Source organism: Belonocnema kinseyi, chromosome 5 (assembly GCF_010883055.1).
Source record: "Belonocnema kinseyi isolate 2016_QV_RU_SX_M_011 chromosome 5, B_treatae_v1, whole genome shotgun sequence".
Taxonomy (NCBI): Eukaryota; Metazoa; Arthropoda; class Insecta; order Hymenoptera; family Cynipidae; genus Belonocnema; species Belonocnema kinseyi.
Genome location: NC_046661.1, coordinates 90798674 through 90817242, shown reverse-complemented (window position 1 = coordinate 90817242; position 18569 = coordinate 90798674). Strand labels below are relative to the sequence as shown.

The 18569-nt window shown below is 25.7% G+C and overlaps 1 protein-coding gene across 1 annotated transcript in view; it reads left to right on the top strand.

The window, feature by feature from the left end:
- Positions 1-12431: 12431 nt before the first annotated feature.
- The window catches only part of LOC117172468 (pyrokinin-1 receptor-like), a 106240-nt gene continuing 100102 nt past the window's right edge, over positions 12432-18569 (top strand). The window contains exon 1 of the mRNA XM_033360430.1: positions 12432-13656. Within this exon, the coding sequence (XP_033216321.1) occupies positions 12825-13656 (832 nt within the window). The 5' untranslated portion in view covers positions 12432-12824. The remainder of the gene's footprint in view (positions 13657-18569) is intronic.

The window sequence follows — 18569 nt, the reverse complement described above, 5'->3', positions numbered from 1 at the left end:
TTATTTTTTAGCTTAAAATAACTTTAGTTCATTTTTAATTTCAATGAAAATTTCCCTTTCGTTTTTAATCTTAAGCTCAAATGTATGAAAATAGTTATGCCGAAAAGCAAATTTCTAACTGAATTTATTAAAATTAATGAAATTAAATTTATGATTTTATTTTATTTTTTAAGCTTGAAAATTTTTTAAACTACATTTTTTCTAATTACTGTTTGGATACTTTTAAATATTTATCAAGCATAATAGATTTTTTTCAATTTCCTAATGCTGATTTAATTTTATTCCAGAATTTTGTTTTTTTTAAATAAATAAATTAATTGCAATTTAAACAGGAATATTGTGACAATTTTATTTTTCTCTCAAAAGCTTTAAAAATTCTTGAAGAGCTTATAATTTTTTGTTTAAAATCTTCGAAAATATACATTTCGTTAAAAAAATGTTGGAATCTTCACAAAATTCGAATACTATTTTAAAAACTGCTGAAACTTCTGCAAATAAAAAAAAATGTAATCCGAAAAATGGTTTTAAAATCTTTCAGATTCTTTGACGTCATATTTTTAAATCTTCAAAACTTGAAATTAACCTTTAAAAAGAAATTTAAATAATTTTGCACGAAACTTAGTTTTAGATTCAAATATGCGTGGAGATGAGATTTTATTTCAGGACAAAGAAAAGGAACCATTTTAGGGTCAAATTAGAATTCGATTCTATTTTTGAGATCAGGTTTCTGAAATTTTTAACATCTTCAGAAACTTGTTTGATGAACTAGCAACAAAATGAAAAACTTTTTTAGTTAATAACGAATTATTTATAATAAACATAAATACGAAAGAAGTGTTGCATTTAAAAAAAAAAATAAATATTAATACTAAACTCCTGTATTTAATAGTATATGTTATGCAAAGTAATAGAAAATAAAATATATGAAAAATTTCAATTTTTATTCAAAATTACGACCTTCTGGTGAAAAACACTATAACATAACCTTAAGTTGTTCAGAATTGTAAGTATGATTTTTAAAGTCAAATTTTCTTTAAAGCAACGGCTTTCTGGCGAAAAATTGTATCATAACCTTAAATAGTTTCAAAATTGTGAATCTTCGAAATCTATACTAATTTTTGGTGAAAAAACACGAGCATAAAAATAAATTAAAATTTTTAAACGTTTTTTATCTTTCCAAAAGTCAACTATAATATTTTTTATTAAAAAAATATTTATTTCCGACGAAAAGCACTAACATAATACAAAAGTGTGAAATATTGTAATCTTGTTTAAATTATAATTACATTAGCTTGAAAATAAAGTATTTTGGTGTAAAACAATAACGTAACCCTCAAAAATTGTCACAAAAATTATATGTCTTCTTTAAAATCTAATATTTTTTCATAAAAATGGCAATTTTTTCGACAAAAAATACGAACACAATACGAAATTGTACAAGCTTGTAAATTTCATTATTTTATACAAACTAATCACACAACCTAATAACAAATTTAAAAATTCTTTAAAATCTAATATTTGTGTAAAAAAAACAATAATTGCAGACGAAAAAGTTAACATAAAATAACTAGAAAACACAATTTCTTGTGTAAAAGTTAAAAAATAATCTAAATATATTGTATTTACATTTGTTTATTTTCTTATAATTAAAATTTAACGATATTGTTTTTTATTGTTACTTAGTCTTTTTTATTTAAAAATTCATGAATTTGTTAAGCTTTTTCATTTAGAAAATTATTATTCTCACTTCAAAATTCGTTTTTTGTTGTTGAAAATTATCCTTCTAACTTGAAAATTCATCGTTTTGGTTAAAAACAATTTATTTTATAGTTAAAAATTAATGTCTTTGATTAAAGTTTAACTTTCTCATTTTTTATTGTAAATCATTCTTTTTTAGTTGTAAATTTTAATATTTATTTGAATATTAATGCATTTTTTAAATTTGGTCTTTTTTGGTGTAAGATTAATGTTCAGTTAAAAATTAATTTTTTTGCTTCTTTGGAAATTCAATTACTTGGTTGAAAGTTGAACTACTTTGTTGAAAATTATTTTTTGGTTAAAAATGCTAGAAGCTTGATATTGTTTAACTGAAAATATAATTGTTCCATTTGTGGTTGAAAACTGATCTTTTTGGTTAGAAATTCAATAAAATGGTTGCTAATTCATGTAGTTGGTTCGAAAATTCATGTTGTTCGACAAAAAATTAATTTTTGTTGTTGAAAATTCATGTTTTAGGTGAAAAATTAATTCCTTTAACTATAAACTAAACTATTTCTTGTTTGGGCTTAAACTTAATCTATTTTGTTATAAACTAAACAATGCTATCAAAAAGTATCATTTCTGGTTGAAAAATCGACTTTTGTTTCAAAAATTGTTTATTTTTTGTAAAAATTAAATATATTTATTTGAAAATTTACCTGTTTAATTTCTTATTTTGAATTTATCTTTTTGAATAAAAAATTCAACTATTTGATTAAAATTTAATTTTTTATTGATAAGTCAACTGTTCTATTGTAAATATTTTTTTCTTGAAAATTAATTTTTTGAATTAAAAAATTACCTATTCCATTTTTGTATTTTAAATTAATATTTATTATTTACAAATGCAACTATTTCATTTAAATTTATGTAGTTTCTTAAAAATTCGTATTTTTCCGTAGAACATTAATCCCATGGGTTGACATTTTTTTCCTTGAAAAATTAACTGGTGGGTTTGAATCTAATCTAATTTGTTAAAAACTTAAGCATTTTATAAAAAAACATACTTTTCGTTAAAAATTCAACTGTTGTATTGTAAATTTTTTCTCGAAAAATAATTTTTCGAATTGAAAATGTACCTATTCTATTTTTTCATTTTAAATTCACATTTATTAGTTAAACATTCCACTATTTTATTTAAATTTATGTAGTTTGTTCGAAATTCGTATTTTTTGGTAGGAAATTAATCTTCTGTGCTCAAAAATTTTTTTTCCTTGAAAAATGAAAAGCCGGGTTTAAAACTGATTTTTGCATTTTTTTATAGTGAATTTATCTCTTCTAGTTGAAAATTGAAATTTGTTTACCGATTCCTTTAGATTTTGTTTAAAATTCGTCTTTTTCGGTTAAAATATTAAGTGCATTTGATTTTTTGTTGAGAATTCATCTCTCGTGGTTAAAAACTATTTTTTGTAGAAAATTCACCAATTTTGTTAAAAGAATATATTATTCGATTAAAGTTCATTTCAGCTGAAAATTCTTTTCCCTGTTTCGAAATAGAATTATTTTGTTTAAAAAAAATCGTTGTTTTTTGGTTTAAAATTGATCTTTTAACTGAAAAATGTAACTGTTCCAATCAAAAATTCATCGTTGAGTTAAAAATTCGCTACTTTAAATGAAAATTAAATTATTTATTGAAAATTTGTTATTTCTCAATTTTCAACTTAAAAAATTAAGCTACAACTTCTGAAAAACTTCAGGTTCTGTTAGTATTTTTGCATCGAAAATTGGGTTTTCTAATAAAACAATTGTATTTTAAAGATAATTAACCTTTTTTAACAAATTCAGGTAATACTAACATTTTCCACCGGAAGTCGCTTATTTGAGACAAAAAGGTATTTGACTACAAAAGTTAAACTTAAAATTTTGAACAAATTTAGGTTAGTGTTGTATTTTTTATCACAAATTACCCAGTGGTAAGAACATTTGGCGACGTCTTTACGACACTGTTACGACATCTTTATGACATCTTTACGACAACTTTACGACATCCTATGTCTATGTAGTTTCGGTGTCTTTGGGATATCGTAAAGATATCGTCAAATCATACGACTTATTTACGATATCATAAAGACACCTTGAGGACTTGGACATAGGATGTCGTAAAGTTGTCGTAACGATGTCGTGAAAACGTCGCCAAATTTTGTGCCCACTGAGTGGTATTTCTAAGAACACAATTGTATTTCAAAGAAGATTTACAATTTAAAAAAAAACGTGGGTAACACTAACATCTTTCACCGGAAATCGGTTATTTAAGACAAAAGGTATTTATTTGACTTCGAGACTTAAGCTTCCCAGTGGGCACATAATTTTGCGACGTCTTTACAACATCGTTACGACAACTTTACCATAGCCAATGTCCCTGTCATTTCAGTATCTTTACGATATCGTAAATAAGTCGCATGATTTGACGATGCCTTTACGATATCGCAAAGAAACCAAAACGACATGGACATAGGATGTCGTAAAATTGTTGTAACGATGTCGTAACGATGTCGTAAGGACGTCACTAGATGCTGTGCCCACTGGGTTAAAATTTTGAATAACTTCAGGTTATGGTTGTATTTTTTTATCGAAAACTGGTGTTTCTAATAAAAAAATTGTGTTTCAAAGAAAATTTACAACTTTTAAACAATCTTAAGTAATACTAATATTTTTTTATCGGAAATCGGTCATTCGAGACAAAAAGTATTTGGTTTAAAAAATTAAACTTGAAATTTCAAATAAATTTTGGTTAGTTTTGTATTTTTTTAATACAAATCGATATTTCTAAGAGAAAAAATGTATTTCAAAGAAGATTTACAATTTTTTTAAATCGTGGGTAATACTAACATTTTTCACCGGAAACCGGTTATTTGAGACAAAATGTATTTACTTGACTTCATGTTTTAAAAAAAATGTGCAATTTGTAAACAGTTTTAGGTTATACTAACAGTTTTACCGTAAATCGGTTATTTGAGACAAAAATTAGGTTTAACATTTTTTTTAAACAACTTTAGGTTATGTTGTTGTTTTAAATAATCTTAAGTTGGTATTTCTTATAAAAATTTGTATTTCAAAAAAGATTTACAATTTTTAAACAGTTTTAGGTTATGCTAACATTTTTATCGGAAATTGGTTATTTGAGCCCATAAGTGTTTGATTACGAAAATTAAACTTAAAATTTGGAACAACTTAAAGTTATGTTAGTATTTTTTATCGGAAATTGGTATATTTAATAAAATGATTGTACTCCAAAGAAAATGTACAATTTTTTAACATTTTTAGGTAATACTAACATTTTTCACCGGAAGTCAGTTATTTGAGACAAAAAGTATATTTGACTTTAAGAATTAAGCTTACAATGTTGAAAAACTTAGGTTATCTGGGTATTTTGTTTGCTGGGAAATTAGTATTTTTATCTTTATAAATTGCATTCCAAAACATATTTATAATTTTTAAGCAATTTTAAGTTATACCAACATTTTTTACCGGAAATCGGTTATTTGGGAAAATCATTTGAATGTGAAGTTTTCCTGCAAATAAAACCAAGCATCTAATAAAACATTTTATTTAACCACCATAAAATGTTTCTATTTCAATCTGAAAAAAACTTATCCTTTTCCTCCTAAAAAAGAAAAAATTGTTTTCCCTTTGAAAAAAAAATAGAAAAGAGGAAAGAAAACTTTTTCACTTTCATTTCCTTTGTTCAATTTTTGTTCAAAGGGAAAACAGATTCTTTTCTTTTTTAGGAGGAAAATGAGAAGTTTCCTTCAGATCCAAGTGGGCACAAAATTTGGCGACATCTTTACGACATCGTTGCGACATCTTTACGACAACTTTACGACGTCCTGTGTCCATGTCGTTTCGGTGCTTTGCGATATCGTAAAGACATCGTCAGACCATACGACTTAGTTACGATATCGTAAAGACACCTTAACGGCATGGACATAGGATGTCGTAAAGTTGTCGTAACGATGTCGTAACGATGTCGTAACGATGTCGTAAAGAAACATTTTATGGTGGCTGTCCTTTTGTCGTTAGATTCTTGGTTATATTCTTGGGAATTCTTCACAGTTACTTGATTATTGAATGTTTGATTGAATTTGATTTTAATCTCATTTAAATTAAAAAATTTTTTCAATCATTTTACTTTAGTAATTAAACTTACAATTTTAAACCCTTTCAGGTTATGTTAGTGTTTTTGTCAGGGATTCGTATTCTTGTAAAAACTGCAAAATTGTTTTTGTTTTTCGTTTCTATTATTTTATAAAATACATAATGTACCAAATTTGTTATTAATATTAATTTTATATTTTACTTCAAAGCTTACGTGATACAAAAAAATAATAATAATCACCTACGACTCAAATGTGCTTTCTACTCAAATTAAAAATATAATTTTTGTCGTATTTATAATAAATAATTAAATATCAACCATTTTTTCAGATTTGTTTCTAGTCTAGAAAATAAGTTTGTGAAGCTAATAAAAATACTACGTCAGTAACCTGATATCAAAAATAGAATTGAATTCTAATTTAACCCTCAAATGGTTGCTTTTCTTTGTACGAAAACAGAGCTTTCATCTCCTCGCATGCCTGACTCGAATACCAAATTTCGTGCACAATTTGAGTGAAATAACCGAGTTCGGAAATGAGAGATCCCCTAATCAAAAGGGTTCTCTTGTCTTTGATTACATACGCTTCAGACAGAAGAAAAATTTTGTTCATATAAAATTGAAAAAATTATCTGAGGAAAAAAATGTAGAGGAGAATTTCCTACAGTGTATAGTGCAATCTACAGTGCATAATCATTAATTAAGAGCAGGAATAAAAGAAAAAAATTAATTTAAATTTTTAACAAGGAAAATAATAATAAATAATAATTCAAAATTTTTTAAAATTAAAATAATAATTTTTCAAATTAAAATAAATATTATAATAAAATTATAATTATAATATTATAATACTATAGGAAGATTTCTCTATAACAATACATAAACAATTATAGAATTATTTGAAAAATATGTATCTAAATTTCATAGCATCTACGTTAAATTTCATATTCTTAAAAAAATAATAATAAACCTTTATTGTCATATTTATTAAACATTATCTTTATGTTGAAATGTAATTTAAATAAATCTTGAACAAAAAAAATAAATCTCAAAATAAAGTTTAAAATTAATGTGTCAACAAAATATTTAGCCTGTTATGCAAATGCATTTTTTAGCTTTAATAAAAATGTCACTGAGTTTAAAGTAAAGGTCTAAACCTAATTTACTGATCGTGAAATTTTCTTTTACGAGTTTTTTTTATAATGATTAAAATATATTTTTTGCTTGTAATTTATTGGATTCTTAAAATAAAAATTAATATAAAATAAATTTGGATGAGAGAGACTCGAAAAAAGATTTCTCTTATATTTTAGTTTGTATTATTAAAAAATCTTATTTGAATAAATTAAAAAAACCAACCTAAATATTTTCAATCTAAAATCTGCTATAAATATTTGGAATTTTTTATTTTTGACTATTTATAAACTTCCTAAGGACTATGGTAATTTCATCAACTAAAAAATGACCGACGTGTTCCCTTGATTAAAAATAAAAATGTGTACAACAACGATTTGGCCAATCTGATTTCACTATTTTTAAAACAGTATCCAAAAGTATATTTTTAAAAACAATTATATGATATAACTCTTTATTAAACCCACATCATATTATTATTTAAATATTGTAAATAATTATTAATATATCATTTTTTTAACAATAGTAATTTTAAATAAGAAATACTAACGTAATTAAAAGGTAATTAAAAGTATGTACATAAAATAACAAACGATTGTTTAAAATTATGAATCTTTTTCTAAACTTAAATTTTTTGTTAATATAACCTCAGATTGTTGCAAAATTGTAAATGTTCTTTGAAATGCAATAATTTTTTACTAAACATTGTAATTTCCAGTGTAAGACGCTACTATAACCTAAAATGATTAAAAAATTGTAAACATTTTTTGAAATGTTTAAAAATAATTTTTTAAATAGAAAATACAATTTTTTACGAAAAAGACGAACATAATTTGTAATTGTTAAAATATTCTAAATATTGTTTAAATTATAATTTTGTCATTTTTTATTTGAAGCGCCAACGTTAGCTAAAATTGTTAAAAAATAATAATTTTCTCCGAAATTTAATGATTTATGAAAAAATCAGTGTTTAAGAAAAACCAATAAAACAATCGAAAATTATTCGAGCTTGTAAATTTGATTGAAAAATTATTTAAAGATTTTTAATATCGTTTTAATTATAATGATTTTTTTTTGAAAATTCAAATTTTTCGATTTAAACCGAAGATTTAACATTGAAGAGTTCAGAAAATTAATATTTTTTGGTAGAAAATTAATCTCTTTGCCCAACAATTTTTTTCTTTGATTATAATTTTTTTTTTAATGAAAAGTAATTTTTTACCTACAGATTAAATTCTCTACCAAATAGTTGCACTTTTATCCAAGATAGATTAAATGTGTACTAAAAGAGATTAATTTTTAATAACAAACGATCAACTTCTTTATTAAAAGATTAACTTTAATGCAGAAGAGATTTCAGTTTTTTTTTTAACACCGGAATATAAATTTAAAACAAAAAGTATGACTTTTAACAAAAAAGTTTAATTTTAAACCAAACAGTTGCATTTTTACCCAAGAAAGATGAAATTTTTCTTAAAATAGATTAATTTTCAATAAAAAATATTTTAATATCAAAAAAGTATTTGAATTCGGATCTAGGAAAGATTTCAGATCTCTTTTCAACACCAAAATATTTCATTTCAACAAAAAGTAGATTTTCTTACAAATAGTTCAATTTTCAACAAAACAGCAGAATTTTTCACCAAAAAGTTTAGCTTTTCAACCAAATTTTTTAATTTTCAGCTAAATAGTTTTTTTTTAAAGAAAGATGTAAATTCTGCTTAAGCAGGTAAATTTAAAAATCAGAAACATTGACTTTCTTCTAAAACTAAAATTGCAACACCAAAATGCGAATTGTAAACAATAAGTTAATTTCCTGCTAATAATAGAGTTTTTTACTAAAGAGTATAATTTTTTTAACAAGATTCTTAAATTTTAAACCAAACACTTGCATTTTTGTCCAAGAAAAATTAAAATTCAACTAAAACGGGTGAATTTTTCAATAAAAATAAAAAAATTCAAAAATAAATATTTTAATTTACTTTTCAACACAAAAATACAAAAATTTAAAGAAAAAGAACATTAGAAGTAGTCATCCAAAAAATATTTCAGTTGATTTATCAGCAACAAAATATGAATTCTAAACAAAAGTTTAATTTTTTATAAACAAAGCTACATTTTCAACCCAAAAAGACGAATTTTTAAAAAATCAAACAGTTGAATTTGCAACTAAAAAGAATGTCTTTTTAAGAAAATTGTTTAATTTTCAAGGAAATAATAAAATTTATAACTAGAAGATAATCTTTAGGAAATTTTTTTTCGAATTTGCAAAGATTAGGTCCATGAGTTACTAGAAAATTCATCTTCTTGGTTAGAGATTTAACTGTTTTGTCAAAAATTAATATTTTTGTTAAAAATGAATATTTTCGAGTTGAAAATTCAACTTTTTTTTAAATTTGACTATCTTAATAAAAAAATGCCACTATTTTGTCGAAAATTAATATATCAATTAATATTTCAGATACAAAATAATTACTTAAAAATTTTTTATTTATTTTAAACAAAATTATCAATAAAATAAATAAATTTTCTACCTAAAAAGATGAATTCTTAACAAAAAAAGATTTTAAATTTGATATTTAAAGCTAAAAAGATAAAATTTCATTTTTTTACATTTATATTGCGAACTAAAAAAACGAATTTTCTATACAAAAATTAAATTTTAAGTGATAAAAAAATAATTTTCGATCAAATAGTTACATTTTTAACCAAAGAGATGAATTTTTAACTGAAAATATGAATCCTCGAGAAAAGATCCTTCAACAGAGAAGATTAATTTTCAACAAAACAGTTGTATTTTTAACCATGAAAGATAAAATTTCTACTAAAACGTATGCATGTTTAAATCTAAAACAAATTTTTTTAAATGTGTTTAAATTTACATACAAAAAAGGTTTTAGTTTCACTCCAAACATTAAAATATAAGTTTTAAACAAGAAGTAAGTTTCCTATGAATATACTTGAATTTTTGACCCAAAGATATGAATCTTCAACGCAGCAGTAGAATTTTCAACAAAAAGGTATGACTTTTTAAAAAAGTATTGTTGAATCTTTAAAAGAAGGATTGCATTTTTATCTCAGAAAAATGAAATTTCTATTGAAACAGATTATTTTGAAATAAAAAAAGACAAATTTAAAAAACTTGAATTCTTACATTAAAAATATTTCAGTTGACTTTTCTATACTAACATATGAATTTCCAACAAGAAATAAATTTTCTATGAAATAGTTGAATTTTCAACCAAGAAGTTTCATTTTTATTAAAGAAAGATGGAATTTTTACTAAAACAAATACATTTTTAAATGAAAAAAATACACAATTTTAAAATAAAGTTAAATTTTTATATAAAAAAGATTTAGGTTAAGTTTTTAAGACTAATGTATAAATTTTAAGCGCGTAAATTTTTTTATTAATGGTTGAATTTTTAACCAAACAGTTGCATTTTTTTCTAAAAAAATATGCTGTTTCTACTAAAATAGATAAATTTTTGAAATAATAACACAAATCTTAAAAAAAATATTCAAATTTTAACCCAAAAAAGGTTTTAATTTGATTTTTGAGCAACAACATAGGAATTTCAAAGAACAATTCAGTTTTATATGAAATAGTTGAATTTTCAACTAGGCAGTTTTATTTTTATAAAAGAAAAATGAATTTTCTACTAAATCAAACGAATTTTTAAATTAAAAAAACCTAAATTGTAAATAAAGTTGAATTTTTACCTGAAAAAGATTTCAATTGAGTTTTCAAAAGCAATATATGAATTTTAAACACGTAAATTAAAAAAAAAATTTGAATTTTTCACCAGGAAAGGTTGACTTTTTTACCAAATTTTTGAATTTTTAATCAATCAGTTGCATTTTTATCTAAAAAAGATGCAGTTTCTACTAAAACCGATAAATTTTTGAAATAATAACATATATTTTCAGCAACAAAAAAACAGTTAAATTTTTATCCAAAAAATATTTTAATTTGACTTTTCAACACCAACATATGAATTTTTAACCAAGAAGTTTCATTTTTATTAAAGAAAGATGTAATTTCTACTAAAACAAACGAATTTTTAAATTTAAAAAAACACACAAATTAAAAATAAAGTTGAATTTTTACCTAAAATAGATTTCAGTTGACTTTTCAAAGCCAATATATGAATTTCAAACATGAAAAATTAAAGAAAAAATAGTTAAACTTTCAACCGGAAAAGATGAATTTTTGACAAAAATTTTGAATTTCTAACCAAACGGTTGCATTTTTATCTACGAAAGATGCAGTTTCTGCTCAAATATATGAATTTTTATATTAAAAAGACAAATTTTCAAAAAATTGTTGAATTCTTATTTAAGAAAAAGTTTAGTTCACTTTTTAGCACCAAAAGATTAATTTTAAACAAGTTATTTTTTAAAGAAATAGTCAAATTTTCAAAAAAAAGTTTAGGAGTTTTCCCTGGCTTAAACTTGTAAAATTTTTGGCCTGGTATCTTATATAGACGAAATAAAACAATTTCAAATTAAAATTGCAAAATGACAAATTTATTCTGCTCGAAACTTATTGAAATTTATAGGAATTCCCTGGCTTTTGCAAGACTTTTTTTTAAGCCCCTCACTTTTTACTTAAAAATAAGATTCCCTGACTTTTTAAGAGAAGAGTGAAACCCTTTAATAGCCCTCCCTTCTACAGCCCTTCCGAAAATTGACGCCGCACCGCAGGTAGGTATTCATTTCTCACTCGACAGATTTTTTTGGCTTGTAAAGTTCAATTTATAATAAATTTCTGTACAAATGATGTGAGTTATTGGTTTCATTTACAAATTTACAAAAATTACGTACATGAATGAACGACCCACACCCTTCCGTAACAAATCGCAAAAAAATCTCTCGACCCCTCGTTTTCCCTTGAGCTATTACATAATTAGGTACGGTTCCTTACATCGTTTAAGTACGGCCCTTAAGAAACCTAAGTCAGGTAAATATCCCACTGGGCAAAAAAATTAAGGACGTCCTAGAGACGTCTTTGGGACATCCCTAAGACGTCTTTTACAACATGTCTTTTGGACGACCTAGGGATGCTCTTAAAACGTCTAATGTCAGTACGAAAGACGTCCCGAGAATGTCCATGTCTTTAAAACGTCTTTAGGTCCTCTTTAGGACGTTGTACGTCTTAGAGACGTTAATAGACGTACTAGGAACGTCCCAAAGACGTTCTTGGGACTTTCATAATTATGTGCCCACTGGGATATAATTGTGACCAATTAAAATCAAGTATCTCACTTCTGAATTCAATCCGTCCGGTATCAAATCGTTCGATACGAAGGGGGTGGGAGTACTTCTCGTATTTGGTGGGGGAACTCGACACGCGCTTGGAGGGTTGGTCACTGAATCTGGATGACACGGACGATATTGGTCGCAGAATTCGAGCCATTCTTCCGCGCGCCGCACAAACGCGTACACGGTTCTCGCGCTTATCCATCTCTTCTTCTCTCGGTCCGATAGTGATCTCTCAGTGAAGTCCTTCAGTCTCTTCGACTGGACCATCGCCGCTCTTCTCTCATAAATTCCTCGACTTGGAAACAACTTCCTAAAACCAATTATAAAGAACCTAATCCTCTAAAAGATTGTACCATGTTCTAAGGGAAAGGATTGTTAGCTAAAACATTCTACCATGTTCTAAGGGAAAGGATAAGAAAAGGATTATGAAAGGATAAGGTTCAGAAGACAGAAAAAACAAGATGTTCAACAAAGTGCGAAAGTTCGAAAGATCGAAGGGATAATTTAAAACAAATCTAGAAGATTAAGGGGAAGATGGAGAACATAGTTGCGAGGATGATTGGATAACACAGGGATGGAGGACACAATCGGATCATGGTCCACCCCCGGGTCGACGAATACCTACGAGTCAACATTAAACTACATCACAAATAAAACTGAAGTCTTTATACCAGTTCCACCTAGAGATCCTCTTTTTGTAGTGGTACCAATAACCATAATCTACATTTCGATTTTTTTAACCGGTACCATTGGCAACATCAGCACGTGCATCGTGATTGCGCGCAACAAGTCGATGCACACAGCCACCAACTACTATCTCTTCAGTCTCGCAATTTCCGACCTGTTGCTGCTGGTTTCCGGTCTGCCTCCCGAAATTTGGCTCATTTGGTCCAAGTATCCTTACGTCTTTGGAGAGTGTTTTTGTGTTCTGAGAGGACTTGCTGCAGAGACGTCAACCAACGCGACAGTTTTGACGATAACTGCTTTCACTGTCGAGAGATATGTGGCGATTTGCCATCCCTTTTTGTCACAGACAATGTCGAAATTGTCGAGGGCGATCAAATTGATACTGTCAGTTTGGTTGGTGGCCTTGTCTTTTGCGATACCTCAGGCTCTTCAGTTTGGGTTGGTGCAGTACAAACAAACGGAATTTGTGATGTGCATGATTAAAAAAGTGATTGTTCAACACTCGTTTGAACTCTCGACGTTTTTGTTTTTTGTGGTGCCAATGACCTTGATCACGATTCTCTATGCACTCATTGGGTTGAAATTGAGAAAGTCGAATACGATGAAGAGGGATCGTGGCAGGAGTGAAAACAGTCGAGTTATTGCTGGCTCGGTCAGGAAGGATCGACACTGCAGAAACAGCACTGGACGTTCTTCCAGAAGAGTGCTTAAGATGCTTGGTGAGTTTAGAGAAGAAAATTTTTTGGATTTTCTACACGGAAAGGAATTTCAGGAGTTTAATTCAAGGAAAAAATATCCGGCCATTTCCCAGTTCGCCAAATATTTTCCACGGTCATTGAAATTGAAACAATCGAAACAAAGTTCTCAAAGTGAAACTATTGAATTCTAAACTTTAAAAATTGAAGTTTAAAATTTGATTTATTTAGCACTTTTGTATTCAAATTCTCAATCATTTGCACGTATGAAATGGGAGCTACCAACACTTCAACTGAAGAATTTTAAATTAAATGCAGTTAAACTACCAAATTTAAAGTTTTTAACTTTTGTAAACTGTACAGTTCAAAGATATGGATTCAGTTCCGAAAATATAAATCCACATGGTCATTTTTAATGCTCTAAAAATTGTTCGATAGTATACCGTTTTAAGCAATTTTAAATTCTAATTCCAAATGAGAATTAGTTACAATTGAAAATTCCCTGGTTAAATCCGAAATTTTAATTTTTTCAGAAAAATTACCTGTTTAAATCCAGAATTTTTAATCTTTTCACAAATTCTTGCTTTCAAGTAATTTAAAGAATTATAATTTTTTGTAAAATTCCCTCTTCCAATTCATAATGTAGATTTTTTCGAAATCACCTCGTTTTAACACGGAATAAAAATTTTGTTTGCAAAATTCAATTTTTCATTGAAAATTGTTATTCTGCTGGATAAATTCCAATTCTTGCTCAGAATTGGTCAAAGAGTAAAAAATTCCAATTAAAATCCTGATTTTTAATTCTTTATGCAAATTCTTCATTTTAACTCAGAAATAAAATTCTGTTGAAAAATCCCTGTTCCAGCTCGAAATTTATTTAAAAAATTTTTATTCCTTGTTCCAAGACTAATTATAATTCTTTTGGATGAATACCAGTTTCAACTCAAAATTGGTTAGAATTTGAAAATTCCATACTGCAACTCAGAATTTTTTGGATAAAGTTCCTGTTCCCAATCAGAATTTTGTTTCTTTCCGAAAATTTTAAATACTAGTTTGAAATTTTTTTAAATTTCAAGTTTCCCGGTTCCAGGTCTGAATTATTATTATTCTGAATATATTCCAATTCCAACTATAAAGTTGTGAAAAATTGAAAATTCCCTTTCCAAATTAAACGTTAAATTATTTTTCTTTTTAATAGTTCATCATTTAATGCTTCTCGAAAATACCTCGTTTCGGCACGGCATAACAATTTTTCCCTGTTTCAAGACAAATCATAATTATTATTTTGGAAACATTGCAGTTCCAACTATAAATTTGCAGCAAATTAAAAAATTCCTTTCCAAATTAAAAGTTAAATTATTTTTATTTTTAATAGTTCACAATTTTTTTCAGAAAATACCTCGTTTTAACACAGAATTACAATTTTGTTTAAAAAATTAAATTCTCCATTGAAAATTAATATTCTGCTGGATAAATTTCAATTCCAGCTCAGAATTAAACAAAATTGAAAATTCCTAGTTAAAATCCAGAATTTTCATTCTTTAAGAAAATTCTTCATTTCAATTAAGAAACAAAATTCTTTTGAAAAAATTCCTGTTCAAATCAAGAATTTAAATTTTTTTGGAAAATTCTCCATTTCAAATAAGAATTAGAATTTTTCTCAAAAATTCCCTGATCTAATTCATAATTTTAATTTTGTTCGAAAACACCTCGTTTTAGTTCAGAATTATAATTTTGTTTAAAAAATTCAATTTTCCATTGAAAATTTTTATTCTGATGGATAAATTCGAATTCCGACTCAAAATTGGGTAAAAATTGAAACAATCCTTGTTCAAATCCAGAATTTTAATACTTTTTGAAAAGTCTTTGTTTAAACTAAGAATTAGATTTTTTCTGTAAAATTCCCTGTTCAAATTCATAATTTAAATTTTTTTTGGAAATATACTGTTTCAACTGAGAATTAGAATTAATTATTTTAAAGAATTCCCTTTTCCAGCTCGAAATTTATTCAAATTTTCAAATTCCCTTTTCCAAGACAAATTATAATTCTTTTGGGTAAACATTAGTTCAACTCGGAATAGGTTAAAATTAGAAAAATCCTTGTATCAACTCAGAATTAGAATTCTTGGGTAAAAGTCCCTGCTCCAATTCAGAATTTTGCTCCTTTTCGAAAATTTCCAATTCTAGCTCGGAATTTGTTAAAATTTGAAAATTCCCGATTCGAAGTCCGAATTATTATTTTGGATACATTCCAATTCCAATTATACATTTTTTTCAAATAAATTTTTTTTATTGTGCCAAATTAAAGAAATTTTCTTAAAATCTTCCACATTCATTTTTCACATTTCTGTAAATCTATAAATCTTTTTAAATGTTCTCTTAAAATTATTGTATTAAAATAAATAGTCATTTTCAATTTTCTTTGGAAATGTTTTTTCATCTCCTGAAGCCTGTCGAAATTCTTGAAAAGCTTTTAAATTTATTGATCGAAATCTGCCAAAATCTATATTGTGTTATAAATTAGACCACTGGGCCCGAAATTTTGATACAAATAGTAGAATTTCGTCGGTAAGCGTAGACACTTCGTTCCAATTCTTTAAAATCATTTCAAATTTTAAAGTAATTTTGAATTTTTGCTCAGAATAATAAAGAATAATAAAAAAAATAAATTTGTAGCAAAATAGATAAACCTGCAACCAAAGAAATATATTTGTAACTAAAAGATTAATGTTCCACAAAAAAATGATTTTTTAACAAAGAGGCTCAACAAAAAATAGAAAAAAAATTAATCCTCACACAGAGAGAAGATTAACTCTCAAGCCAACGTTAGCATTTTTATCACAGAAAGATGAAGTTTTAAATAAAACAGATGAATTTTTTAATGAAATCTACAAATATAAAAAAAGACTTGACTGCATAAACAAATTTTATTTTGACTTAGCAATATCAAAATGTAAGTTATGAAAAAAAGTAAATTTCCTGTGAAGATTATATTTGAATTTTCAACCCAAATTAGGAAGTTTCAAAAGACATTCGGATTTTTAATAAAAACTGATAATTTTTTGAAAAAACGATTGAATTTTTATACAGATATTTACACTTTTATCCAAGAAAAATGTAATTTCTATTAGAATAGATGGATTTTTAAATAAAAAAAATTACTTTTTAATTTACATTTTCAGTTAAAAAATTAATTTTCAACAAAAAAGACTCTTCGACTAAACACTTAAATTTTTAACCAAAGATTAATTTAAAAAAAAATAGTTAAACTTTGTACCTAAGATATAAATGTTCAACCAAAAATATAAATCTTAAATAAAATGATTTCTTCACAAAGTGGTTCGAAGACATCTTCAAAAAAAAAAATAGTTGAATACTTAAGCAAAGAAGAATAATTTTTTTAAAGTTGCATTTTGATTAAAAAAAAATGATATTTTCACTAAAAAATATGATTTTTTATTAAAAAAGATAAATTTTGAAAAAAAGAATTGAGATGAGTTTTAAGATAAAAAGTCAAATTCTTGAAAAAATATTTTAATTTTCAACCAACAAAGATTTAAGTTTGACTTTTTAGCATCAAAATATGAAATTTAAGAAATAAGTTAATTTTCCACGAATTTTGAATTATTTTTCCAATTTTTCCAGAACTTCTAAGCATTTTTTACAATGATTCGAATTCTCCCTAAACATTTTTTTAATCCTGCAAAATTGAAAATATTCTCTTAAAATCATCCAGATTCATGTTTGGACAATTTTGGAAATCTTTTTCAATCTTTTTAAATATTCTCTTAAAATTTATTATTCGAAAGAAAAAGTCATTTTCAATCTTCCTAGGAATCTGAAGAAAATGTTTTTTATTATTTTAAAGCCTTTCATAATTATAAAAAAAAAGTTTCTCCATTTTTTTTATCGAAATCTGCAAAATTCTAAATTTCTCTTCAACTTACTCGAATTTTTTATCAAAATTATATGTGTTCAATATTGATTACACATCAAAATTGTAAAATCGTATTGTAAAATCAATTATTATTTAGTTGTTAATCTTTAATATATAGTTCACTTTGAAAAACTGAAAATCCAACCGCCAAACTTGAACAATCACCAAAAAATATTTCTATTAAAATTTGAAAACAGATAAAAATTTTCCTAAAAAAAGAAAAGAAAAATCTTTCTGTTTTTGGACAAAATCGAATAAGAGAAAACAAAAAATGATCAGGTAGCCAACCAAATCCACTTTCTTCTCTTTGTTAATTCTTTCGTTCTTTTTATTTTTATTATTATCGAATCGCAATAAAAAAAACTTTTATAAAAAATAAGCAGCAGGCAGGAACAGCAACGAAACCACGATGCTCTCATTCCGATACCTGAGATTTAAACCAATTATTTTGATGCTCGGGTGTCAGAAAGAAAGCATCGTGGTTTCGTTGCTATGCCTGCTCAAATATTTCTGATTTTTTAATTTATTATGTTTTTTGGCTCGGTTAGGTTACTGTATGAGTGCCGGAACGTTGGTGATTATTCGATAAAACTTCCAGTTTTTTTTTAAATTCAACTTTTTTAAATAAAAATGTATCTATTTCAAGAGAAATTTCATCGCTTTTGGATAAAAATGCAACTATTTGGTAGAGGATTCAACAATTTTATAAGACATTCCTTTTGGTTAAAAAATCGTCTTTTTAATTTGAAAATCTTTTTTAACAGAAAATTAAAATATTTATTGGAAAAGTTACCTTTTTTATTTGAAAATTCATCTGCCTTAGTGGAAATATTATAAATAATTAAACTAATTATTTTGATTATCGGGTGTCAGGAAGAGAGCCTCGTGGTTTCGTTGTTGTTCCTGCCGGCTCGAATATTTTTTATTTTTTATTAATTTTTTGTCTGGGTACGGGTGCTGTTTGAGAATCAAAACTTTGGGGTATATTTTCAACAAATTT